The sequence below is a fragment of the Pituophis catenifer genome, unplaced genomic scaffold (assembly GCF_029215685.1).
Source record: "Pituophis catenifer annectens isolate HBS135680 unplaced genomic scaffold, rPitCat1.0.hap2 SCAF_4, whole genome shotgun sequence".
In the NCBI taxonomy this organism is placed as follows: Eukaryota; Metazoa; Chordata; class Lepidosauria; order Squamata; family Colubridae; genus Pituophis; species Pituophis catenifer.
In genome coordinates, this window is record NW_027256884.1 from 55509010 (window position 1) to 55536576 (window position 27567).

General features: G+C 39.4%; 1 protein-coding gene across 1 annotated transcript in view; it reads left to right on the forward strand.

The window, feature by feature from the left end:
* Positions 1-22044, forward strand: part of PTCHD1 (patched domain containing 1) — a 183543-nt gene extending 161499 nt beyond the window's left edge. The window contains exon 3 of the mRNA XM_070944042.1: positions 20390-22044. Within this exon, the coding sequence (XP_070800143.1) occupies positions 20390-22044 (1655 nt within the window). The remainder of the gene's footprint in view (positions 1-20389) is intronic.
* Positions 22045-27567: the final 5523 nt, after the last annotated feature.

Below are 27567 nucleotides of genomic sequence, written 5' to 3' on the forward strand. Positions count from 1 at the left end.
ACCTTACCACTTCGGATCAGGCCTCAGATATTGATCAGGACGATATTGAAATTGCCGCGGAACAAGCAGCTATCTCTGAGCCTGACAAGGCCCCTGACTCTGCCCTTTCGGAGGATGAGGGTTTGAGTCCAGACCAATCCCCCTTTATAGGCCTTTTCCGCCCGCAGATGTTCCGCTCTCTCCTCTTTAAGGCTATTGCCACCACTCGATTGGGCGAGGCCCCTCCTCCAGATGTCTTGGCGTCTTCAGCGGATCCCGCTTCGGCCCTGTTCGCGGAACCAACGGTGGCCCCTGAAACCATCCCGGCTCCAAAACTCTTTCTCGATGTTCTCCGTCGTCAATGGTCTCTCCCAGGCACTGGTCCAAGTTCAAATAATCTAGATAAACACCTCTACAATGTGGCCTCAGCTATGTCTGACCTTCTTCAGCCACCCACCATTGATGCCCCAATTGTGGCCTTGTCCAACCCTTCACATCCCACAGGTCCTCCAGAAGATTCCCTTCGCCCTGAGGACAAGCGGGCAGAGAAGACACTGGTTAAAGGCCACCTCGCCGCTGCCTGGTCTATTAAATCTTCATCAGCGGCTTCATTCTTCAATAGAGCTGCCCTTCTCTGGATCAAACAGCTCCAAGACCACTTGCCTCATTCTGATCCCAGGGTTCAGCAGGGCATCAATAAAATCATGGCTGCCCTGGAGTATTCCGCAGATGCAACTCTAAATGCTACCCGATTTGCGGCAAAAGCCCTGGGTTCCTCCATTACTTCGCATCGCCTTTTGTGGCTCAGGAGTTGGCAAGCTGACATGCGCAGCAAGTGGCAGTTGGCTTCTTCCCCTTACACTCCCGGCAATCTCTTTGGGCCACCTTTGGAACCTCTACTGGTCAAGACAAGGGACCGATGTAAGATTCTCCCTTCGCAACATAGGCGCTCCGACACCCGCTACTCGACTTATCCACGGACCCAGCCCTTTCGGACATCAGATTCCTCCTTCCAGTCCCACTACCAGTGTACTTCCCAACCAAGATCAACTCAACCCGACCTTCAGGTCAGATCGGGGGGTCGTTTCCCACCTAGACGGCCCTTTTGGGGGGGACGGGGTCATTTCTCCCGGAGGGGTAGATAGGCCCGACTGGGATCCTCCCATTGGGGGCCGCCTTTCTCTCTTTTATGACCAATGGCGGTCTTCAATAACGGATGCTTGGGTTTTGTCCACTATAAGATCGGGCCTTCTGTTAGAGTGTTCTTCCCCTCCTCCCTCGATTTTTCTTTCCTGCCCTCTCTCTAACGACCCCGTTAAACAGGCTCTTGTTTCCTCTGCTATAACTCATCTCTTGACTATCAAGGCTGTTCAACCTGTTCCCCCTGAACAACGGGGCCTGGGGTTTTACTCCCGTCTTTTTGTTGTAAAGAAATCCTCAGGAGGCTGGCGGGCCATTTTAGATCTCAAGACCTTGAACCGGTACATAACTTACCGCCGGTTCAAGATGCACACTTTGTTTTCTATTTTGGAGTGTCTCAGGCCCGGGGATTTTCTCTCTTCTATCGACCTAACGGAGGCCTATCTCCATATCCTTATCCACCCTTCTCACCGCCAATTTCTTCATTTCCACTACAAGGGTTCCCATTTTTAGTACCGCGCTCTACCCTTTGGTCTGGCCTCAGCCCCTAGGGTCTTTACAAAGGTCATGGCCTCCCTAATGGGTCACATTCGCTCTATCCCGATTCGTTTACAATTTTATTTGGACGACATTTTACTTATGTCTCCCTCTATCCCTTCTGCACACAAGGACCTATCCACTGTCCTGACCCTCTTACAGAGTCATGGGTTCTTGGTAAATTGGGCTAAGAGCCACCTTTCCCCCTCCACTCGCATAGTTCATCTTGGGGCCTTTATTGACACGCTTTCCTCCCAGGTCTTCCTTTCCCCTGACCGCCAGGTCAGCCTCCAGACCTTGGCCACTCAGTGCATTACACAGGGCTCTGCTTCACTGCTACAGTTATCCTGCCTTCTTGGCAAAATGGTCTCCACATTTGGGATTGTTCCATGGGCCCAATTACATAGTAGAGAGCTCCAGTGGCTCCTCCTTCCCCATCAACGATCGGGACACAGTTCCTCTCGGTCCTGTGTTCGCCTGCCTCGATTGGTCATCTCTTCCCTCAGATGGTGGACTTCGGACGCTATCTCCAAAGGCAGCTGTTTCAGGGAACCTTCTCATCTGGTCCTCACGACGGACGCCAGCTTGACATGTTGGGGAGCCCACCTTCTTCACCACATGGTTCAGGGTCGGTGGTCCTGGCTGGAAGGCCAACACAACATCAATTACCTGGAACTACGCGCAGTTCGGTTAGCTCTCCTCCGATTCCAACCGCTGGTCGAGGGCAAAGACATCCTAGTTTTAACCGACAACATGGCCACAAAGGCTCATGTAAACAAGATGGGGGGCACTCACTCCAGATCCCTTCTGGCAGAAACGGTCCTCCTCGGTCGGTGGGCCGAAGCGCACCTCAAGACAATAAAGGCGGATCATATCTCGGGATCAACCAACCTTCAAGCGGACGCCCTCAGCCGCTCACGGTTGGATCACGGGGAGTGGAGCCTTCCCCTCCTTCTCTTTCACGACATCACGAGCCATTTCGGCCTCCCAGTGGTCGACATCTTTGCCTCAAGCCAGAACAACAGGCTCCCCAGATACTTCTCTCGCTTTCCGGATCCCCAGGCCGAAGCCACAGATGCTCTCCGCAGCCCATGGCCATCAGGCCTCCTGTATGCCTTTCCCCCCCTGCCACTCATCCCCCGCGTACTCAGGAAGATGCTGGAAGAACAGGCAGAACTCATTCTCATTGCGCCTCACTGGCCCCGCAGGCCGTGGTATGCGGACCTGCTCTCTCTGTCAGTAGCTCCACATTGGCGCATTCCGGACTCCAGGATAGTGCTCACCCAGGGAGCTCTTCATCATCCAGATCCCGCTTGGCTCCATCTAACCGCTTAGAGGCTGAGCGGCTCCTCTTAATGGAGGCCAGAGTCCAGAGTCCAGACCAGAGTAATTGCGGCACCCCACAAACAAGGCGCCTTGGGGTCGACCGCTGCCCCCCTGTCAACACAGATTGCGACCGGTCGGAGAGATAGGAGGAGAACCACCGCAAAACAGTGCCCCCCACTCCCAGTCCCTCCAGCCGGCGCAACATGATACCATGGTCGATGGTATCAAAAGCCGCTGAGAGGTCTAATAGGACCAGGATAGAGGAATAACCCCTATCCCGGGCCCTCCAGAGATCATCCACCAATAAACCTTCGCAATAAAGCGAAGGTTGGAGACTGGACGATAGTTAGCCAAAATAGCCGGATCCAGGGATGGCTTCTTGAGGAGAGGCCTCACCACCGCCTCTTTCAAGGCGGCCGGCAGGACACCCTCGCTCAAAGAAGCGTTAATAATCCCCTGGAGCCAGCCTCGTGTAACCTCCCGGGAAGCCAGCACCAACCAGGAGGGACACGGGTCCAATAAACATGTGGTTGCGTTCAGTCGTCCCAAGATCCTGTCCATGTCCTCGGGAGCCACAGGATCGAACTCCTCCCAGATAACACTCTCAAGGCCTGCCTCAGTCATCTCGTCTGAACTAACCCAGTCGGCGGCCAAGTCTTCCCGAATCTGAGTTATTTTATCATCCAGATACTGTACAAAATCCTCAGCTCGGCCCTGCAAGGGGTCCTCCCGCGCTCCCAGATGGAGGAGGGAGCGGGTCACCCTAAACAGGGTGGCTGGGCGGTTATCTATTCCTCTATTTACTCAATTAACTTTGGACCCATTTCTATTGGTTCTTCCATAATGAATACTAAATCATCCACAAATGCTTGTATTCTTAATATATATAATATATAATATAATATAATGTATAATATAAGAATCTTATATTCTTCTTTTTTAATTCTTATCCCTTTTATTTCTTTGTCTTGTCTTATTTTCCTGTTTAAAATTTCCAGGGTCAGAATAAATAATACTGGAGATAATGGACATCCTTGTCTGATTCCTTTTCTTATATCTACTTTCTCTGTCATTTCACCGTTTATTATTACTTTAGCCGATTGGTCTTTATATATAGTCTTAACCATATTGATAAATCTGTCCCCAAAGTCCATCTTTTGTAATTGTAAAATCATAAATTGCCAATTCACATTATCAAATACTTTCTGCATATCTAAAAATAACAATGCCATTTGTTTCTCTGAATGTGCCTCATAATATTCCAATGCATCCAAAATAATTCTTATATTGTCTCTAATTTGTCTTTTAGGCAAAAAACCATTTTGGTCTGGGTGTATAAATTCATTAAACAGCCTTTTCAATCTTTCTGCCATAATTGATGCAAATATTTTATAATCTGCATTTAATAGTGAAATTGGTCTATAATTCTTTATTTGTTGTAAATCTGTTTCTTCTTATGGTATAAGAGCTATATATGCCTCCATCCATGACTTCGGTGCCTTATTATTAATAACAAGTATGTAATTAATAAATAATTACATACTTGTAACAATATATTACTTACTACATCTTGCAACTTTTTATATACTTCTGCTGGTAGACCATCTGGTCCTGGGGTTTTTCCATTCTTCTGCCTTTTAATTCCCTCCATCAATTCCATCATTGTTATTCTTTCTTCTAATGCTTTTTAAAATTGTTCTGGTATTTTAGGAGTCATTACCTTTTCCAAATATTGTTCTATCTTTTCTTCTGGTATCTGCTGTTGTTGATATATTTTCTTATAATATTTCTCAATTATCTTTTTCTTTTCCTCATTTCAGTAACATATCTTTCTCCCTTGATCTAATAATTGAGTTATCAATTTCCTTTCTTTTTCCTTCTTCATCTTGTATGCTAGCCACCTTCCTGGTTTATTTGCATTTTCAAAAAAGTTTTCTTTGAAGCTTTTATTTTCCTTGCCAATTCTTCATTTTCTATTAAATTCAATTTATGTCTCCCCAATTCCATTAGGTTTTTAGGTTTTTTGTCTTGTGGATTTTTTTGCAATTCCTTCTCTAACTTCTTATATTTCTGCTCCAACTTCTTTTGAGTTTGTCTGTCCTGCTTGGTTTTTTTTCCTGCATATGTCATTGCCAAACCCCTTATATGTGCTTTGTAGCGTCCCATACATTTTGCAGTGATGTATCTTCTTTTCTATTTTCTTTGAAGAAAAAAGTCAATTCTTTAATCTTTCTCATTTAATAGGCTTTGATTTAATGTCCATCTCATTTTTTTTCTTGGTCCTTTCCATGTCATCTTTATTGGATTGTAATCTGCCCATATATTTGTTTCTATATCAATCTTGTCTATCTTGGATATTAAGTCTATGGACATGCACACCATATCTATTCTTGACCATAACATATGCCTGTTTGAGTAGAATGTATATTGTTTTTCCCTTAAATTTCTTTCCCTCCAAGCATCCTGTAAACTTAATTCATCTACTATTGTATAGAATGTTTTTGGGAGTGTCTTTCTTGGTTCATTATTCACTTTTGTAGATTTATAATCTAACTCATTATCAACAATCACATTAAAATCTCCAATTATGCAAATATCTTCATATTCTAATATTTTCTGGTGTAATTTTGCATAAAATTCTTCTTGATTTTCATTTGGAGCATATATACCCACAAGTAATATTTTTTTATAATTCATTACAATTTCTACCATTAATACTCTTCCTTCCTCATCCTCATATATTTGTTTGGATTGTATTGTCTGTTTGATGTAAAATGCTACTCCTCTTTTGCTTTGACCAGCTAAAGTTGTATACAATGTCCCTAGTTTTATTCGCTCCAAAAAAATTTTATGTTGCTTTCTAATATGCACTTCTTGTAAACATATAATTTCTAATTTTAACTTTTCTAATTTATTAAATATTTTTCTTCTCTTTATTGCCGAATTTAATCCATTTATATACAATGATATTATTTTAATTTCTTCTTCCATTTCTTATTTATTTATTTGCTTTGTTGATTTAGTCATTCTTATCTCCCTTAGTTCCTTAACTTCTTTCACCCTTGCTCCTTCTCTTAACGCTCTCTCTTCTTGTTCTTTTGTTGTCTCTCTTGGCTGTTCTTTCTTCTCCTCCTGTTGTTCATCCCCTTTTTCTTCCCTCAACCTTCCTTCCTCTTGGACATCTATGTATTGTTTATAAAATAACTCTGCTTTCTCTACTGAATCTAGTCTGTATCTTTGTTCTTTCCTGTTCACCAATATTCCTTCTGGAATCAAACATCTAAAATTTATTCCTCTCTTTATCAAACATTTTGTGAGAAATTGATATTCTTTTCTCAAATCTCTCACTCTTCTTGGAATTTGTTTCAGTGCCACTACTTCTCTCCCTTTATGCTTTATCGTCGTGTTTCTCATCAATTGCAATATCTCTGTTCTCATTGTTTTCTTGGTGAATCTGACATGAATTTCTCTAGGTAGATTATGTCTCATCGCATATCTTGTGTGCACTCTGTATATCTCGTCGATTCCACTTAATATCCCTTCCTTACTTTCTTCCATTGCTTCTGCTAGTATCTCTGCAATTTTCTCTGCTAAATTTTCTCCCTTTTCTTCTTCTTAGATAAAAATCAGCTTTATCCATTTCCAGGGTTATAATTGTTTTTTTTCTGATTTTTATCAGTAATTGTAAGTCTATAGTCCAGTGATGGCTAACCTTTTTGCCATTGCATGCCAAAAGCGGGGGGAGCGCGGTGGGGTCACACGCACGCGTGCCCATATTCATAATTCTATGTGCCCCCCTGGGCTCCCCCCACTTTTGACACATGATGGCCCGGTGGGCCCGGTAGGCCTGTTTTTTGCTCTCCCCAGGCTCCAGAGCCTTTCTAGGCCTTCCCCTCCCCCAGAGGCCCTCCGGAGGCTGGAAACAGTGTGTTTCCTGACTTCTGGTGGGCCCAGAAGGCCTGAAAATCAGCTAGCTGGCGCACACATGCATGCCGGAGCTGAGCTCACGTGCCCACTGATATGGCTCTGCGTGCCACCTGTGGCACCCGTGCCATAGGTTTGCCATCACGGCTATAGTTTATCTCTTCAACTTTTTTCTCTGTTGCTTCTGCTTTTTCTTCCATTTGCTGCAATCGTTCATTTTTTCCTATCATTTCTTTAACTTCTTTCAATTCTCCTTCCATTTTTTCCATTCTTCCATCTACTTTGTCTAATCTTGTTTTAAGATCTTCATATATAGTCTGTAGCATATTTTTTAATTCTATGTTTATTTTCTCTTGTTGTAGCGTGGGTTCTGTTGTTTTTTGCCTAATAGTACCAGATGCTACAGATATTGATGGTGATGATGAATGTTGTGTTGTTTTCTTCATCTTGTTTTTTTTTTCAAATCTTACTGCCCAGTTTATAATCCAAATATTCGATTTCTTCAAATTCAAACTGCCCACAGACTCTTCAGGTTCTTGCTACCCTAATCCACATAGATTTAATCCATATAGGATAAAAAAAGGTAGAAAGACTGTAACTGAAAAAATAACACCAAAAACAATGAAAAATCAAAAACAGCCAAGATGCCCCAAAAAAGGGGGGGGGGAAAGGAAAAGGAAAAAGAAAAGCAAAAGAGAAAAAAGATTTTTCAAATTTTACTACCCAGTTTTATAATCCAAATACTCAATTTCTTTAAATTCAAAATGCCCAATTAGATTCTTCAGGTTCTTGATACCCTAATCCACGTAGATTTAATCCATAAATTATACAAAAAGCCAAGAACAATCAAACAGCCCAAAAGAGCAAAAATGAAGAGAAAAAAATAAAAATTAAAAAGATTGGGGGGGAGGGAAAGAGAAGATAGAACCAGATTGGCGCAAAAAAAAAATAATAATAAAAATTCACTAGTCCAAAACTCAGGTATTTGCCCAAAATATCCAACCAGGCAATAAAAAGATGGAAAAAAATGTATCCAGAATTTATAGCCCCATCAAACGAAAGGAAGCAACAAACAGCTTTCCTTCTTCTTCTTCTTTTTCTTCTATATCTTCCCCTTCTATTAGAAAGTCAGTAGACCACTTCTTATCAAAATCCTCTTACCAGCAAGAGCCAAAACATCCCAAAGTCACTCCCAAAGTCCAAAACATCCCAAAGTCACTCCCTTCTCATCTTTTCCTTTGTCCAATTTATCTCTTTAATTTCCTCTGCAATCCAAAATAGTCTTAAAGAAAAAATAAACCCCCAGTTCAAAACTCCAAACTCTGATTTGCAAATTACAGTTCTTTAGCCAAAAATTACTCTTTTCTCAATCTGCTTTCAGTTTATTAAATTGCTTTTTCAACTTTTGTTAATTAGCTTTTATTAATGGCTTCTGCTTCTTCGCCGCTGTTCCGGAAGTGGGGAGGTAACCTTTTTCCAGTCCCTCCCCTCTCTCTTTGCCAATTTTCTCAAGTAAATAGTTTTAAAAGTTCAGGATTTATATATATATAGGAATCTTGTTTACAAGACCACAGTCTTATCCTTCTTTTTCCTTTATCTTCTTGCGTGTGGCCGCCTGACATTTGGCAGCTCCTAATGGCTGCCTTCCCACACTGCTAGGTCGAGGACTGATGCAGACACTACAGAGAATTTGCGGCTTCTCTGTTCATGCCTGCCTGTGCCTTTGTTCTTCACTGTTCCTCCAGAACAGTGAAGAACAGCTATGATCCTGAGGATCCCTTAAAGCAGCTGAGATATTAGCATTTTTCAGGAGCCCCCGGAATTTGCTGTATTGCCACTGGCCCTGGCCACACCCCTCCCCAATCAATTATTTGGAGATTCTTTTTCCCTCCACCCATATCCAACACCAAGACCTACCTTTTATAGCGAAAAGGCTTTCATAGTAAACATGGCAAGGGAATTCTGCTTCTACCAATCCAATTGCACATGGATAGTGCCTATTATAGTTTATTACTGTAGAAGGGACATTTATGGATTGCCTGTGAAAAACTACAAGGTTCTTTGACTTTTTAAAAAATATTAATCCTATTTGTCTTATAGGTAAATATGATTCGTGAATAATTTCATGTGAAGGTTTGAGTTTTGGAATGTTGCTTGTTGTTTAATTTACAGAAATGTATGCAATAACTGAAAGCAAGTTAAAAACTAAGAATTTAAGCATAAGCAACCAAATTTGCTTGCTCCCTTAAAGATCTTACCACAGGTTATGAAATCAAATTTAAATGTGATATGATATGGCTTAAAGTAAGCTTTTAAGCCTGCTCCTCTCCAAAGGTGTTTGATTGCAGCTTTCAGAAATCTAAAACAGCCTAGCCTAACATTTTTAAAAAGTAGATATCAGGGAAAAATAGTTTACAAAGGATATAAGTAGTCCTAGACTTACAACCACAATTGAGCCAAAATTTCTGTTGCTAAACAAGACAGGAGCTAAGTGAGTTTTGCCCCACTTTATGACCTTTCTAGCCACAGTTAACTACTGCAGTTGTGAAGTTGGTAACACGGTTGTTAAGTGAATCTAGCTTCCCCATTGACTTTGCTTGTCAAGATTACAAAAGGTAATCACATGACCTTGGACATTGCAACTGTCATAAATATGAACCAGTTGCCAAGCATCCAAATTTTGATCACGTGAGTACGGTGATTCTGCAGCAATCATGAGTGTGAAAAATGGTCATACGTCACTTTTTTCAGTACCATTGAAATTTGTATCTATAAAGTTTTACAACAGTTTACCTGTAACAGGTAATCCTCAGATGACAAACATTTGTTTAGAAAAGTCACTTAGTGGTATCGTCTCAGTGGAGCGGGGAAAGGTGAACGGTCTCTGTTCCCAGACCCCGAATACTTCATGTTTTGGGGACCTTTGGGGGTGCAAAGAGCCTGGAGGGCTTTGCGGACTAGAGGGGAAGTCCAGAGTACAGCGAAGTGAAAGGCGATCACTTGTTGCAAAGGATGACACCCCTGTCAAACCAATATGAAAGTGTCTGCAATCGCGCTATGGTAGACCCGAGGCTGCGATGATCGAGAGAGCACAGGGAAGAGAAGATTTTTATAGCAGACTGTGACATTTGAAGTGGCTGATTATCCTGAAAACCACAAGGCTGACGATCGCTTGGAAAAGTGAGTCCTGTTTGCTTGGTTAAAAGGGATCTCCAGCTGGGGAGCGGGTGGCAACTCTGCAGGAGGAGCAGTGATTCAGCATAATATATCTAACCGCTAAAGTGGTGAAGAGGAGGAAAGACAAAAGTGTTCGAGACAGTGATGTTATAATGAGATGGGTGGACATTCTGGTGAGAAACTGAAGGAAAGGAGAAAGCGAAGGAGAGAAATCTGGTGTGCTAGTGCAACAGGAGAGGAAGAGAAGTGGTGAGAGCACGACGGCATGCCATGACTGCAAGAGAGGCTTGAGTGGATGAGCACCCGAGCCAGAAAGTGGAGAAAGAACTTGCCACTTTAATAGAACTTTTAAACAGAGGGACCAGAAGAACCTGAGGCTGAATAAAAGTGGAGAAAGACAATAATAACTTAATAGACTATAGAAAATATATAATAATATAATCGAGGCATTAAAGACTTAGGAGGATTAAAGAGAGCTATAACCGGAAGAAGATACAAGGATTCACACTCTTTTAGAATTAAATGCCTGAACTTTGCATTTAAGGCTTACTTATTACTATTTATCACCCTCTATTTACTAATTCTAAGCTTACTAAGAAGACTCAAAGGATTAAATATACCTATATATTTCATACATAAATACTAGTGGTAATGTAAGTACTTATGAATCAGTAACATTTATAAAATACACATTTTATAGAGAACTAAAGTATAATATATTTATATCTGTATCTAGCCACTTATAAATTTGGATATATTTACGTGTTTATAACCTGGTATTTAAAATTAATTCTATAGATAATCTGAATTGCTTACACATTGATAATTGTAACTACATTTTTGTACAAATTGAGAATTAGAATTAGAATTAGAATTAGAATTAACTTTAGATATATACTAACCAGGGGTGGGTTCTACTTACCTTTATCACCGGTTTGCCACGGGATCATGAAGTTTTATAAGAAATTGCATTAAAAGATAATTGTGACAGGCCACAGGAATATATGCATTGTGGGTGATTATAATGGGATAGTCGATACCAAAAAAGATTATGTTAGTGATACAAATAACAAGAAAAAGAGAAATATATTACCAAAAACCTTTTTTAGAATGATAGATGAACTAAATTTGATAGATATGTGAAGGACCCTACATCCAAAAGAAAATAAATATACATTTTATTCCAACCCCCATGCATCCTTGTCTAGAATTGATATGATGTGGATGAATAAGGAATTAGGTATAGAAATAGAAAAGATTGAGATCTCCCCAAACACGTTGGCAGATCATAATCCCCTTGAGATAATATGGAGAGGCCAAAGGAAAAAAAAATCAGAAGATGGATGCTAAACCCCCAAATCTTAAAGGAAAAGGAATACATTGAAAGAATTGACATTATTTTTTAAAAAAGAATTGATATTATTTTTTAAAGAAAATAAAAAACAACATACCTCATTAACAAACTTATGGGACGTTATGAAAACTTATATAAGGGGGATAACAATAGCTTATATGGCAAAGAAAAATAAAGAAAAATGGAAGCAACATAACACCCTAATGGAAGAAATTGGAAAACTGGAGAATCAATTCCAAACAAAACCAGGAGATGAACTTGTTAAAGAAACTTTGACCCTTGTTAGATATAAATTAAACATATTAGAGCAAGCGGAGATCGCAAGAAATTTAAATTTTTTTAAACAATACTTTTTTGAACATGCTAATAAGACTGGAAGATGGCTGGCTTACAAACTGAAGAAGGAGAAAGAAGGACCGATTATCCAACAATTATATGATGAGATGGGGACCCCACAAAATAATGAAGAAGAGAAAAAGAAAATTGTACAAAATGATTATGTGAATCTTTATAAACAAAAGGAAATAGCAAAGGATAAAATTGATAATTATTTGTTGGAAGAAGGGATTACACCACTAGAGGAGGAAAAAAGAACAATGCTGAATAGAGAAATAATGCCAGAAGAATTGAGAGGGGCAATCCTAAAACTTAAGAACAATAAGACACCAGGACTGGATGGCCTCCCAGGGGAAATCTACAAAAAAATGAGTGAGATTATAGAACCAGTATTGTTGGAAATATGTAATGAAGCACTATACGAAACGAAAATACCCGAATTGTGGAGGGAGGCATACATCACCTTAATTTCGAAAGAAGGCACAGATAAAAATCAAATCAAAAATTACAGACCAATATCCCTCTTAAATGCAGATTACAAAATATTCATGAATATAATAGCAGAAAGGCTGAAAAGAGTGTTGAATGAGACTATACACCTGGATCAAAATTTGGCTTCCTTCCAAACAGACAAATAAGAGATAACACAAGAATAATAGTAGACATACTGGAATATTATTAAGCCCACCCAGAGAAACAAGTGGCTCTTGTTTTTTTGGATGCCAACAGGCTTTCAATAATCTAAACTGGCAATTCATGATTAGGCAAATTAGACACATGAAACTGGGAAATAAATTCGAAAATATGATAGCAGCAATATATATGACGCAGAAGGCAAAAGTAATAATAAACAGGGACACCATCAACACATTTCAAATAACCAAGGGGTACATCAAGGATGCCCACTGTCACCACTTCTCTTTATTTTAATGTTAGAAATTTTACTAAATAGAATCAGAGCAAACCAATAAATAAAGGGAACAAAAATTAAAAGAGAAGAGTACAAAGCACAGGCCTTCACGGACGACATGGTATTCATGATTGGGGAACCTCTAGAATCCGGTCCTATTCTAATATGAGAAATAGAACAATATGGGGAAATATCTGGACTTAAAATTAACAAAGGGAAAACCAAAATGATAGTTAAAAACTTAACAAATCAGAAAAAAATAATTAAAAAAGAAAATGGATTTACAAATTGTAAAAAAAATTAAATATTTACAGATATGGTTAACAGCGAGATGTACGTCCCAAAAGGAGGATAATTACATGGTATTAGTCCAACAAATAAAGAAGGATTTGGAAAAAAAAGGGGGACGCTACAACTATCGCTTTTAGGTAGGATAGCAACCATCAAGATGAATATCTTACCCAAATTATTATATTTATTTCAGATAACTCCCATATCATTAGATAAGAAGTTTTTCGGAGAACTTAACAAAATTACTACAAAATTTGTTTGGTCAGGAAAGAAGGCAAGGATAAAACTACTCTCTCTCCAAGATAGCAGAAGCAAGGGGGGCCTTTGGACTCCCGGTGTGGGAATTTTACCACAAGGCAGCAACTCTGCTTTGGATAAGGGATTGGGTGAATTTAAACAACAGAAGAATCTTAACACTGGAAGGACATGATCTGCAAAAGGGGTGACATGCCTTTATGTGGGATAAAGGGAATAGGACACACTCATATTTCTATAGACACAAAATAAGAGATGCATTGTTACGAATTTGGGAGGATATAAGGAAAAAACATTACATGAAAATCCCTGGTTGGTTATCCACCATGGAAGCAATGATCCACCCCAACACATTAGATATAAGCAAAATGCCCACATTTTCAGAAATTTTAGATAAACAGGGGAAGCTTAAAAACAATCAGATACTAAAGAAACAGGGAATTTCTATCAATTGGTGGCCATATTTACAACTGCAATCTAGGTACAAGAAAGACCTGGAAGAATACGGAATTGACAGGGAACCAAAACAACTAGACAAATTGTTGATAGGCCCCGAAGGAAAATTAATATTCAAAATATACAATTATCTATTACAATTTGATAGAGTAGAGGAGGTGGTGAAATAACCAATGATTGCATGGGTTAAAAACATAGGGCATAATATAGATTGAGAGGATTGGGAAAGAATTTGGAACAAAAATTACACTATAACAAAATCCGCTGCTTATAAGAAAGATCAATACAAAATGCTTTACCGTTGGCACCTAGCCCCAGCAAGGCTGGCTAAAATGTACTCGAATTTAAGCCCAAAATGTTGGAAATGTAACCAACGTCAAGGTACCTTCTTTCATGCTTGGTGGCTATGTCCTGAAGCAAAAAAGTACTGGACTAAGATACAAGGATGGCTACAAGAGATAATAAAATGTCAAATAGAACTAAACCTGGAAACATTTCTCCTGGGAATACTTAAAACAAAATTTGATGGAAAGATAAGATATTTGATTCTACACATATTAACAGTGGCAAGAATTGCATTCGCGCAATACTGAAAGGAACGCAATACATCACCAGAGGGATTGATCATTCAGAAGATATATGAATGTGCCGAAATGGATAAACTTACCCTAGAACTAAAAGAAAAAGATGATTCGGAATTCTATGCGGTTTGGGGAAAATGGTACACTTGGATAGATAATAGAAATAAAAATTGGAAATATACATAAGGCTTTGAGGATTAGATATTGAATATATATAATGTATATATTGTATGGAATGTTGATCCAAAGTATACAAAAATGACACAGTCTGTTGATTATGTACTAGAGTTATGTAAAGGAAAATTGTAATAAAAATTATTTTAAAAAAAAAGTCACTAAGCAAATGTTTGTACCGTGTTCCACCGAAAATAAGACATGACCGGATAATAAGCCCAACTGAGCTTTTCAGCACATGCAATAATATAAGCCACCCCTGCAAAATAAGCCCCCCAGCTAACTACTTACTTGCATGTGCAGTTGGTCCCGCCATTTCCTCTGGTTGCTTGCCACACAACCAAAATGAGTTGAGGAGGCGAGGCCAGAGGGGGGGAAGGGGGGACATGCCCTCCCCTCTCTGTTCTTCACACTGGCTAAGCAGCCCAACACATCCCACCCCACCCCAATGGCAACAGCAGCCTGGCTGCTTCCCTTCCCCACCATCTCTTTATTGAGAGAGGTGGCAGGTGGGGCAGCGGAGAAGCAAGACACATGGACCAAGACGTGGGTCCCCTTGCCATCTCTTCTCCCCCCCACTTGCCAGGCATGGCAGGGCTCCTGCCCCTTGCTTAGCCACCCACCCCCTTTAGGGATGCAATTTGAGGATGGCAGGTGGGTCAGGTTGGAGCTTTCAAGTTGAGCGTGAAAGGTAAGACCTGCGTCCTGCTTCTCGCCCGTCCCACCTGCCATCCCCAAATTGCATCCCTAAAGGGGGCGGGTAGCTAAATGAGAGGCAGGAGCTCTGTCATGCCCAGGGAGGGGGGGAGAAGAGGCAGCAAGGGGAGCCAGGTCTCGCGCCACACATCTCGCTTCTCCTGCGCTCTACCTGCCATCCCTCTCGATAAAGAGACGGTGGGGAAGGGAAGCAGCTGTTGCCATTGGTGTGGGGTGGGATGTATTGGGATGCTCAACTGGCGTGAAGAACACGGAGGGAAGGCTATGGCAGCGATGGGACATCCAGTCCCACGCTTGCCGCCTCCTGCACCCCCAAAATAAGACCCCTCCCCAATAATAAGGCAAAGCCTTTATTTGGGCTCAGAAAATAAGACCCTGTTTTATTTTTGGGGAAACATGGTAAATTGAGGACTACCTGTTATAAGTAAACTGTTATAAAACTTTATAGATACAATATTTAAGAATTAAGTTGACTTTTGTGGTGATCTTTACATAAATGGCTTTTTAATTTATTTTTAAAGTAGCACATGAAGGTAGATAAAATTAAAGTATCCTATCTTTTAATAAGGAATTGGTATTCTGTTTAGAAGCATTTTTACCTAAAGGCTTATAATATTGGCAGGCTCAGTATTTGTATTCTCATTAGCTCAATCAAGCCCTCTAGAAGTAAACTGAACATATCAGTCAGAGGCCAACTAATTTACCAATGTGTACATCAGATGGCATTCTAAGAAGACTGAGCATTCAGCATGAACCCAGAAAGATATTTGCAATCTTTTGCCATGGTTCCAAATTAATTCTATGAAAACAGACCTATCTGACAAAGGCCACTTTCTTCAGGCATTAATGTTGAATCCATTACAGTAGCACACAAACCCCAACACTAATGGCAACAGTGCTCAATCTTATTTTCAGTTACCCATTCCAAGAATGCATAAATAATGTTATCCTTTTAACTGCAATAAATGTCATCAAAGCAGGACCTTTGTACTGATTCTTGTTTGCCACAGGAATGTACCCAAGCATCTAAAATCGGCTATCTGTACCAGAGTGCCCTTAATTGGGAGGCTGTGATTAATCAGTTCAGCACTATAAACTTGGCAAAAATGTGTAACAATGTATCACAAAAATAAGTATAACAATGATAGGACAAGAGAAATGCTTTGCAGGAAGTATAGATCAGAACCTCTCTTGATCATTTTTAGAGGAAATTTTTAGCTGTCATGATGGCAGAGATAACATCCTGAAGGTTAAGCAAAGCAAATGCAGAAATGTGTGTTTAAATGTTCTGATTTTCTGAATAAGTTCAGCTTTCAAAGAATGGTTTTGGTGATATAATGAAAAGTAATTTAAATAAATACTTATAGGATTGCACTGCATGAAAACAAAGCATAGTGATTAAACCCTCGAAGTAGAATGCTCTCTATCTATTTCAGGATTTATTTTGCATTGAATATATAAACATTTGATCCAATTGTAACTTTTTGATTCATTTACTCAAACTTCTGTACTGGCTATATCAAGAAAAAAATTCCCAAAGTAATATACTGCAAAGATAAATGCAAAATGCAAATATCAAAATAGAAAGTAGTGCAATTACATACAATTATATAAACAAAAAGCATTTAACATAATCTATCATAAATTTTCTCTCAGATTAAATAAACACAGTCCAAGACTCAATACAAAAAAATAGGTGAATATTAAAGAGGAGAACACTGTAGATCAGACGCTTGCCCTGTGACACTCTGTAGGTTACAGTATAACCAACAGAATTCCCCTAATGCACAAATCTGTATCAGTGAAGTTAATCTAGAACCATGATGGCGAATTTATGGCACACGTGCCAGACATGCCATGCAGAGCTGTTTGTGTGGGCACGTGCGCAGTCGCCCCAGCCGAGCTCCAATCGCGTTTCTCCGTCATGTTTCACTCAATCAATTCCAACTTCTTGCAAAAGAAAAAGATCTCGCGAAGTTGGAATTGATTGAGTGAACTTTTTCACTTGTACACTTTACAATGAGGGAGACAGGGTCCCGTCCTCCTCCTGAAGCCCTTTTACTATGCAGAGCCACAATGTGACCCTGCGTCGGCTCAACAAAAAAAAAGTTTCTTTTCCTGCAGAGCTGCCAGTGTTGGGATGCCCTGCCTCCCCACCGGCCAGTTGAGCTTCTTCAGGCACTTAGTTTGGCCACCCCACCCTCTGCCTCAATGAGTGGCGGTCAAAAGTTCGGCTGGGCTCCTCGAGATGGAGTTTTCAGGGGTCAATCTAGCACCCGGGCTAGCTTCAACATAAATGTTCATTCTCTGCTTTGAGATTCCTAGCTGCAATGGACAGCAAAGCTAGGTTCATCCCCCTGTGTATATACAGCAGGCAAAACAGGAAAAGGGGGCAGAGAGAAACAGTCCTGTTGCCAAGGTACATGCGGGTCGGAGGAGGGCAGAAATTTCAACTTCAGCCTCCTGGTGCGGCTAAGCCTGCCTAAAGCATGGAGGGAAGGAGAGAGAGAGAGAGAGATCCAATCTAACCTGTGTGTGCGAGTGTGTGTGTGAGAGAGATCCGATCTAACCTCAGTGTGTGTGTGTGTGTGTGTGTGTGTGTGTGTGAGAGAGAGAGAGAGAGAGAGAGAGAGAGAGAGAGAGACCTGATCCAATCTTGGAGAGTTATATCAGGGCTTGCAGTGGTGTGCTCTCTCTCTCTCTCTCTCTCTCTCTCTCTCTCTCTCTCTCTCTCTCTCTCTCTCTCTCTCTCTCTCTCACACACACACACACACACACACACACACAACACACACACACACACACAGATGTTGTATATTTCTTTCTTTCCTCCCACCTCCCACCCCACCCCCCAGAAACCCCTGGATTCCCTACCCAACTCTGCCTGTCTCATACAGGCACCACCCACATGAGTGACGTAGAGTTGGCCATGCCCACTCAGTCACATGCCTACCTCCCCAGCCACGCCCACCAGATGATTAGGAAGAACTGGTTGTTAAATTATTTGAATCCCACCACTGGTAGTAAAACCTTATTATTCAGGTTTAATTGCCGTGTTGGCACTTTGCGATAAATAAGTGGGTTTTGGGCTTATCTCAATCCTCTTTCAGTATCTTTCATCTTCAAAGTGCTGTATAATTAGCTATGTAAATAGAATGACAGTAGTTTTGGAGGATATTGGGACACTGAAAGCTGATTTATAAATAAAGCATATTTATAATATGTTGCAGAAATAGTGCTTCATAAAAAGGGTATGTGTAGGAAATGACCAGGCTGAACCTGAGGGAGACATCAAACACATCATCAGTAACTAGCCCTTCATGCCCACAAGAGATCTAAGTTCAGCTACCTTGAATGTCTTTGACTCCTATCTGCCGCCAATTTGCTTTGTCCATTAGTAGTTCAGATTCTTGTAGTGAGCTTAAGCTTGCAATAAATCTTTATATTCATTTGAACTGCCTGGATTTCCTGATTACCCTGGCACTTGGCATTATGTACATATGGTAGGTAAAGAAATCCCTGTGGATTTTACTCCACTAGACATACCCAACTATAAGGGATGGTGCTCAGCTTCATTTCAAAGCCATTGAGCCAATGCTGTACATATGGTACATAGGTGTATATCTTCCATTGTTAAAATAACTGTGTATTGGGTATCATTAATAGCCACAATTTTATAGGGAAGTAAAATTCTAATTTTTGCTATGATGCTAAATCAGTTATTTAGACTGGACTCCCATAACCTTACCTGTCAACCATCCTGTTGGTAAATGCAGCAAAAGAAACTCCTGGACGTTATTTTACCAAGAGTATAACTTTACCGATAATTCCATATAAGAGTAGTAGCACAGAACTAGCAAAGCTGGTTCTAAAGTTTTTATTGTCCACCAATCAATTGTATTCATTTTGTTTAGGGAACATTTGGAACAGCTCGGAGTTTTCCCAGTGTTTGACCTTAGGGTGTTAGGGCCGTCCTGGGCTGCATTGGCTCACTTGAATTCCTCAACTCCCTCCCAAGCCTCTCTTGCATTCCAATCCTTTCCTTCCCCCCTCCCTGTTTCTATTATCTGGTTGAGAGCAGGGGTGCATGGTGAGTCAGCCATGACACCACTAATCCCATTTAATTTAGCCATAAAAACCAATTGGATTTAGTATTGATTAGTTACTTATAGAATCAAACTAATATACATGTAATTAGGCTAGTGAAAAAAATACTTAAAATCTTCTATATCTTAAAAGTTTAAATATTGTGATCAATATACAGTATATTTCTTCCGTACCTTATACATGGCAAAAGTATATTGCTGAGCACATTGTAAGCCGCCCTGAGTCTTCGGAGAAGGGTGGCATATAAATCAAATAAAAAAAAAATAAAAAAAATAAAAAGTATAATAATATTTCAGTTCATTCATGTCTATCATCTAAATTATTGTCTAGGTTGACAACAACCTCTTGGTTTCATGCATATAGAATTTTGCACAGAATTATGAATTCAATGGATAATCAATCTAACCTACTTTTGTGACTTTTAGAAACAAGCCTTTGTATTTCACACAACATTGTAACTGATGCAGAATCTAACACCTTAATCTATTTTTGAAAATAAATATTGAGATATCACAGTTATCTAAATCATATGAAGCTATAGTATATTCATTTTCAAACATTAATGCCAAAATATGCCCCCGCTTTAAAAACAAGCATTTTCATTGTGTGAAAAGATCCATCTGTACATTTTGACAGCATCCACAAGGCTTTTTCTGAGCATGTTTATCAAAGAAAACAAATGAAAAATAATTATTTGTGCCATGGCTCAAATTAATCTTCATTGCCTCCTACATAACATAGACTTTATGTTGAAGTTTTCTGTTTAAATGCAGTATCAATAAAATACTACTGAAGTTTCTTTAAGTTTGGTTACTCTTAAATCGTCACAAAGTAAAGCCATGGCATGAAAAATGCATAATTTAACTTTAATTGGATAACTTGTTAGCATAATTCTTCTTGGCTACAAATTTCCTGGCACAGATTATTACCATCAATAATCACTGTAGTTCTATTTTTAAAAATAATTTTCATGTCAGTGTATATGAACATTTGTCTACACCAGGACAATTTCTTCCTAAATTACCCAGGTCATGCAATGCACAATTAGCTATATCCTCATTTGCAGGAGTCACCTGACTTTCTAATTATATAACAGCATTACAGTTGCTCTTTTCTTCGTTCCAGGGCACGGATTATATGGAACTTTTGAAATGTTGTCCTCCTGGAGGAAAACTAGAGAAGACCAACATGTAAAAGAGAGAACTGCAGCTGTGTTCGCAGACTCCATGCTCTCCTTTTCTCTCACCACTGCCATGTATCTGGTGACTTTTGGGATTGGTGCCAGCCCTTTCACCAACATTGAAGCAGCCAGGATCTTCTGCTGCAATTCTTGTATTGCAATTTTCTTCAACTACCTCTATGTACTCTCCTTTTATGGTTCCAGCCTCGTGTTTACTGGCTACATAGAAAACAACTACCAGCATAGTATCTTCTGCCGAAAGGTACCAAAACCAGAGGTATTGCAAGAGAAGCCTCCTTGGTATAGATTTCTTCTGACAGCCAAATTTAGTGAGGATACAGCAGAGTCAGAGGAAACAAACAGTTACGAAAGCCACCTTTTGGTGTGTTTCCTCAAGCGTTATTACTGTGACTGGATAACAAACACATATGTCAAGCCTTTTGTAGTTCTCTTTTACCTTATTTATATTTCCTTTGCCTTAATGGGCTACTTGCAGGTCAGTGAAGAGTCAGACCTCAGTAACATTGTAGCAACTGCGACACAAACCATGGAGTACACTGCTGCTCAGCAGAAGTACTTCAGCAATTACAGCCCTGTCATTGGGTTTTATATTTATGAATCAATAGAATATTGGAATGTGACCGTTCAAGATGACATGCTAGAGTATACTAAGGGGTTTGTAAGGATATCTTGGTTTGAGAGCTATTTGAATTATCTGAGAAAACTCAACATATCAACTGGATTATCCAAAAAGCATTTTACTGATATATTGAGGAACTCCTTTCTGAAAGCTCCCCAATATGCCCATTTTTCAGAGGATATCATTTTTTCAAAAAAATACAGTAATGAAGTTGAAGTGGTGGCCTCTCGAATGTTCTTGGTAGCTAAGACCATGGATACCAAACGAGAAGAGCTCTATCACCTCCTGGAAACTTTACGAAAGCTGTCTCTCAAATCTAAAGTGAAGTTCATTGTTTTCAACCCATCCTTTGTCTACATGGATCGTTATGCCTCCTATGTGGGGGGGCCCTTGCAGAACTCCTGTATTAGTGCTTTATTCCTGCTCTTCTTCTCTGCATTCCTAGTGGCAGATTCTCTCATCAATGTATGGCTCACACTCACCGTTGCCTCAGTTGAATTTGGAGTTATAGGTTTTATGACCCTGTGGAAAGTTGAGCTGGACTGTATTTCTGTGTTGTGTTTAATTTATGGAATTAATTATACAGTTGACAACTGCGCACCTCTCTTGTCAACATTTGTCCTGGGCAAAGATTTCACAAGAACTAAATGGGTAAAGAATTCCCTGGAAGTGCACGGGGTAGCGATTTTACAGAGCTACCTCTGCTTCATTGTTGGTCTGATTCCTCTCGCAGCTGTGCCTTCAAATCTGACCCGTACACTGTTCAGGTGCTTGTTTTTGATAGCATTAGTCACCTTCTTTCATTGCTTTGCCATTTTACCTGTGATACTAACTTTTCTGCCACCATCAAAAAAAAAAAGGAAAGAGAAGAAAACTCCTGAGAATCGGGAGGAAATAGAATGTGTTGAAATGGTAGATATGGATAGTACCCGTGTGGTTGACCAAATTACAACAGTCTGACTAGTTGGTTTGTCTTGCTTTTTTTAAAAAAAAATAACCATCATCCCTAAATATTGCCAAGAGAAAAAAATCATATTGATTATAACAATAGGATTTGGATGTCTGTTTTCAAATTAAAACCAGGAGCATCCAGAGCACCATGTGAAGGGGGAAATGTGACTGTTTGTGGATTGGCCTTCACATATAAAGTACAGTGACATTTACATTCACCCAATACAATGAGAGTGACAACTTGGGTTGCTACCTGAGATAAAGACAATATAGATGGGTTATTAAATAGCATACTGCCGTGTCTGCCCTGCCAATGCTGCTGCCCCTGGGGCAGTGTGTGCCCACACATTGAAAGGTCAACTGTCAAGGCTGAAGAAGCAGTAAGTGTACATTTTGGACACAGAGGCTATGTAAAACTTTCAGTACAGCAATAACTCAGTTCCATGAGTCAGCTATTATGGATCTTAGCCATTACATCTAACTTTTATTTCTATTGCTTCTATTGCTGAGTCTTCGGAGAGGGGCGGCATATAAATTGAATTAATTTAATTTAATTTAATTATTTTTTTCTTTTTTCTTTTTCTTTTTCTGAATAGAAACATATATGCAAGTTGTTAAACAAAAGTAAACCAACAATGGCCAAGAAATTCAAATTTATGCACGGCTAAATAGAGTTATCACTGTTAATCTAGGGTCATTTCGCAGTTGCCTTCTTTTCTGAATTAATAAATATTTTAAAGTGGAATTAATCCCCTATATATTTTAATACAACATAATTTTCTAGCATTTTTAAAGAAAAAAAAACAAAATTAGTAATACATTCAAGTTATCTGTTACATCACTTTTTCAGTAGGGTTTATTAATGTTATTTAATAGGGATTATTGTTGTGGTGGTGGTGGTTGTTATTGGAAACCCTGCTTTCCTATGCTAGATTTGATAACATTCTCTGATATGTTAGGAGATCTAATGGCAGATTGGGAAAGGAATATATTTAGCAAATCCTACCAAAATCCATGAAACAAGCCTCAGATGCCTAAATTTTGTCTCATAAATGTGTATGTTGTAGAATGTCTTAAACTACCAACCATTGTTCCAGGCTGTACACTATTAGTACACAAAAAGAGGCTCAATGTGTAGCCATACATAATAGGTAACATAAGTCGCAATCTTCAACTAGAATTTCTGTCTCTGAAGTCTCTACTATAAACTATAAATCAAGGAAATCAGTTGAACTCTCCAGAAAAGTGATTTTGAATTCTTAATGCTACAGTCTTTCATGAGATAATGTTTAAAGGAACTGTTCTAATATAATAAAACATAGTAAATAGTTATCACTGCCCTCTTGAAAGGTATAAGATGTGGTGCCACAAGAGAAGAAGGAATCAAACAATTTACAGTTTTGCAGTGAACTAGGCCAGAGGGATCCATAAAACACATTTCCATCATCTTTGGTGTATCTACTTGGTATATCCCTGATACTTGCTAAAAAATAATATTGCCCTCTGTGATACAGAAAAATACCGAATTTGCTTACAGTACTGACAACTCACAAATTCTGGAAAATTTCAATTGACATTAGCTACTTGTAGCTTTAGTGCTGGGCATGCTATTAGAGTCATAGTAGGTAAAATGTGTACTTAGCAGATGGAACAGAGCAGACTATTTCTATTTCTCTAAGTTCCTTCTTAAGTAGGCATGACCTTGGTGACACTAGTCAGTCAATTCTCTAGATTTGGTACCTGGCCTCCCAGAGTTCTCCTTTCTCTTATTATTTGCCCTGAAAAAACTGGCAAAGTTGAATTAGAATTGTGCAGCAGTAATCACCAAATTACATTATTTTTATCTTTATATTGGCACTGTCCTTTTATGTCAAATCCTCCATACCATTGCAGAAAATAAGATTGGCATGTTGAAGTAGCACAGGGGTGTCAAACTCAAGGCCCAGAGGCCGAATCCGGCTCACAGGGTGCTTTGATCTGACACGTGGGGCCACCTTGGAAACAGCAAAGGACCAGCCTGTGGTGCCTCTGCCAGCAAAAACGGAGCTCAAGAGGGCCGCCTGTTTTGCTGGCAGAGGGTTGCAGGACACCGTTGCAGCCGAAAACAGAGCTCAGGAGCCCGTTTTCGCTGGCAGAATGCTTGAGCCATCACAACATGAGTGACATCGAGCTGGCCATCCCTACTCTGGCCATGCCCACTCTGGCTCCCCAAGGTCAAACACAATCCTGATGCAGCCCTCAGTGAAATCGAGTTTGACACCCCTGATGTAGCAGATAAGGAATTAAATTGGTTAATCCCTAGAGATTATTTTCCAATAGTATTTTCACTGCTGCTGTGCGGCAGGGTGAGTTCCCATCATTCACTCCAGCTCCTTGACGGGAACATGAAAGGAGCCCCCAAGGGCATCCCCTGGGCAACTGTGATGTCACTGACTAATTCTTTCAACCTGGAAGCACTTCAAAGGTGCCTCTGACACAAATGGGATGGGGGGGGAATAGAAGAAAAAAAATGGAGTAAGCTTTTGTGTTCCACTACTATAAATACTCCATTAAAATAACTTACAAAGGTTATATCAAGAACTTGACAAGCTTGTAATTCAAACATACTTGAACTTTTCTATATCACAGGGCTTTTTCAGCAATCTAGTGATTGGACAAACAGTGAGGATAAGCACACTGAATCATTTGCAAGAAAAAATAGTGCACAGTGAATTTGTTTTGTTCATTTTCAGATAGATATTTTAGCATTTTTATTCCATTGTTATAATAAACAGCTTCTATTGTTGTTAGCCTCTGAAATATCTGCTATAGAAGAAAGTTAAAATGTTTTGTTCCTTATCAAATAATTTTCTTCAAAAAGGGGCAGCTTTTTCCTGCCAAACCTTATTTCTTCCCAATATGAAAACCATCACAGCATTCTTCCTCTCCCAGCATTCAGGTTGGCAAGTTGCTACATGCATAAAATATCTGTAAAATATGCAGTAGCTACTGCCATATAAATTGTTTTGAGAAATTTCTTAAAATTCACATTTACCAAAACTAAATATGCTTTTGAGAGTACAAAATAGTTGAAGGAATTGAATTCTTTGCTCCCAATTGATAAATTCAGGTCCAATGATATCTATGACTTTGTCTTCTTTTATACCAAATTTAAATTAATGCATAACAGCTTCATGTATAATGTGATTTTTTCCCCCTTATCTTACCACATAGCAGGCTCTGGTAAAATCTTACTGTATGCCCACAAATTTGTAAGCTTATGTGAATTATTATTTTTTTAAATGTTCAGTTATATTTTTCAGACATGTTCTTGCTTATATATTATTCCTAAACTGGATGATAAAAGTACTTTAAATTTGGCTCTCATAAAGACTATAAAGATGTGTATAATTGAACTCCTTATTGAATGAGATTCTTACAGCGCTGCTGTAGTGTGTCCACAGGACACAGGATAAAAAGGTTATATGACTTACAATCATTCATTTAATGACCATTCCAAGTTACAACAGAACTGAAAAAAGTGACTTATGACTGGTTTTCACATAAGCATTGCAGCATCCCCATGGTCACATGATCAAAATTTGAGTACTTGCCAGTTGGCGTGTACTTATGACTGTTGCACTGTCCTGGGGTCATGTGATCACTTGTAACCTTCCCAGCTGGCTTCTGATAAGCAAAGACAATGGGAGAAGGTAGACCTCTTAACAGAGCTCTGGTGGCTCAGCAGACTAATTAACATCCACTTACATCTGCTGCCTGCAATTACTGCAAGTTCAAATCTCACCAGGCTCAAGGTTGACTCAGCCTTCCATCCTTTCTAAGGTAGGTAAATTGAGGACCCAGTTTGTGGGGGCAATAAGCTGACTTTGTATAAATATACAAAAGTATGAAGGCTATTGCTGAGCACATTGTAAGCCGCCCTGAGTCTCCGGAGAAGGGCGGCATATAAATCAAATTTAAAAAAAAAAAAATGACCATATGATTCACTTTAAAATTGCAGTGATTTGCTTAACAACAGTTGTAATAAAGGTCATAAAATGAGGAGCAACTCAAATTAACAACTGCCTTGCTTAGCAATGGAAATTTTGGGTGTGTCTATAAGTCAAGGACTATATGCATGTGGAAATTGATTACATTTTGAAGCTGAAGTTCTACAAGGTATTTACACTACTTTTATGTTTACTGAAATATAATTCATTTAGCCAAATAACTCACTGATCAGAGCAATATTTTTTTACTTTGGAAGAGAAAAAATAAACCTACTTTTCTCTGTCCATCAAGTTAATTCATACAAGTCTGTCTTAGATATTCCTTAGAATGAAACAGAGGAAAAATAACTGAAGTAATTGGAACAATTTCACTATAAATGAGCTATATCTAAAATACATGCCCAGCATTTCATTGTAAGCAGTAGAAATCAGAAAAATACAAAAGCTATGAAACTAGAAGAAAAGCTCTCTAGCAAAAACAAATGGATGTCTTTTTCCAAATCCCAACCATTTTACTAAATGAAACAAGACCTGTAAAAGGTTAAATATATTGCAAAGAGGCTAATGTTACAGTGATATGTGCCAAATTCTATTTGTATCCTGGGAAGCTCCACAAGGCAAGACTATTTCTAGTGCCACTGGATTATTCTTCTGCACGGTCTATATTTATTCACTTGCTAAGGGTGACTCCCTGCCCCAATAAATCAAGTAATGGGATCATCAGCAAACACTAGCAAAACTATATTACTTTATCTAAAACATTTAGAAATGTTACCATTTGCTGTGAAAACCCATCTCCAAAAAACCAAGAGCTATTTTGTAGGCTGTATCTTAAAAGTCATAATATATTCACTTTCATTTTTTAAAAAACAGTTTTCTATAGACCATATAGATGTTTACCATAAGCATCTGCTACTACGGAAATGCTCCAAGCGTCTATTAATAAGTATTTGAAGGTCATGCAGATTGTTGCTGTGATATGGAAAAGTGACTGCCAAAAATACCATATGAGAATGTTAAAGTATAGCTGCATTACTTAAGTTGTGGTACCATCAATCTGATGCAGTTTACAATCTGGCTAAACTGATTTTTCATTCAATAATTAACTGATTTCTTCACACAATCAAAGGGCTAAAAACACAAATATTATATGATGTCAGGGTACCTTTTGGGCCTCATCAATAACATATTCCCTAAACACTTTTTAAAAAATCAAATATCTTTCTAAATAAAAAGGGTATCAGCCCTATCATTGATCAAAGTAAGGAACTTCATGAAACAAGCCCTAGAAAGATGGAGATTGAAGAAAGAACCAAGCATGCTTCACAAACTGCCCTGATCCTTCTAGCTAGCTATGTCCATGGGTGAAAGCGAAGATGCGTTCCTGTTCCCAGTAGCAAAGTAAGATGAAACCGAGAGTCTAGTCTTCTGCTGTTAAGTAGAAATACTGAAGTTTTGCTATCTGGAGTTGGGTCTAGGACAACTCGCCACAGCCAACTCGCCATGGCCAACTCACCACGGGACAATTCACCATAGCTAACTC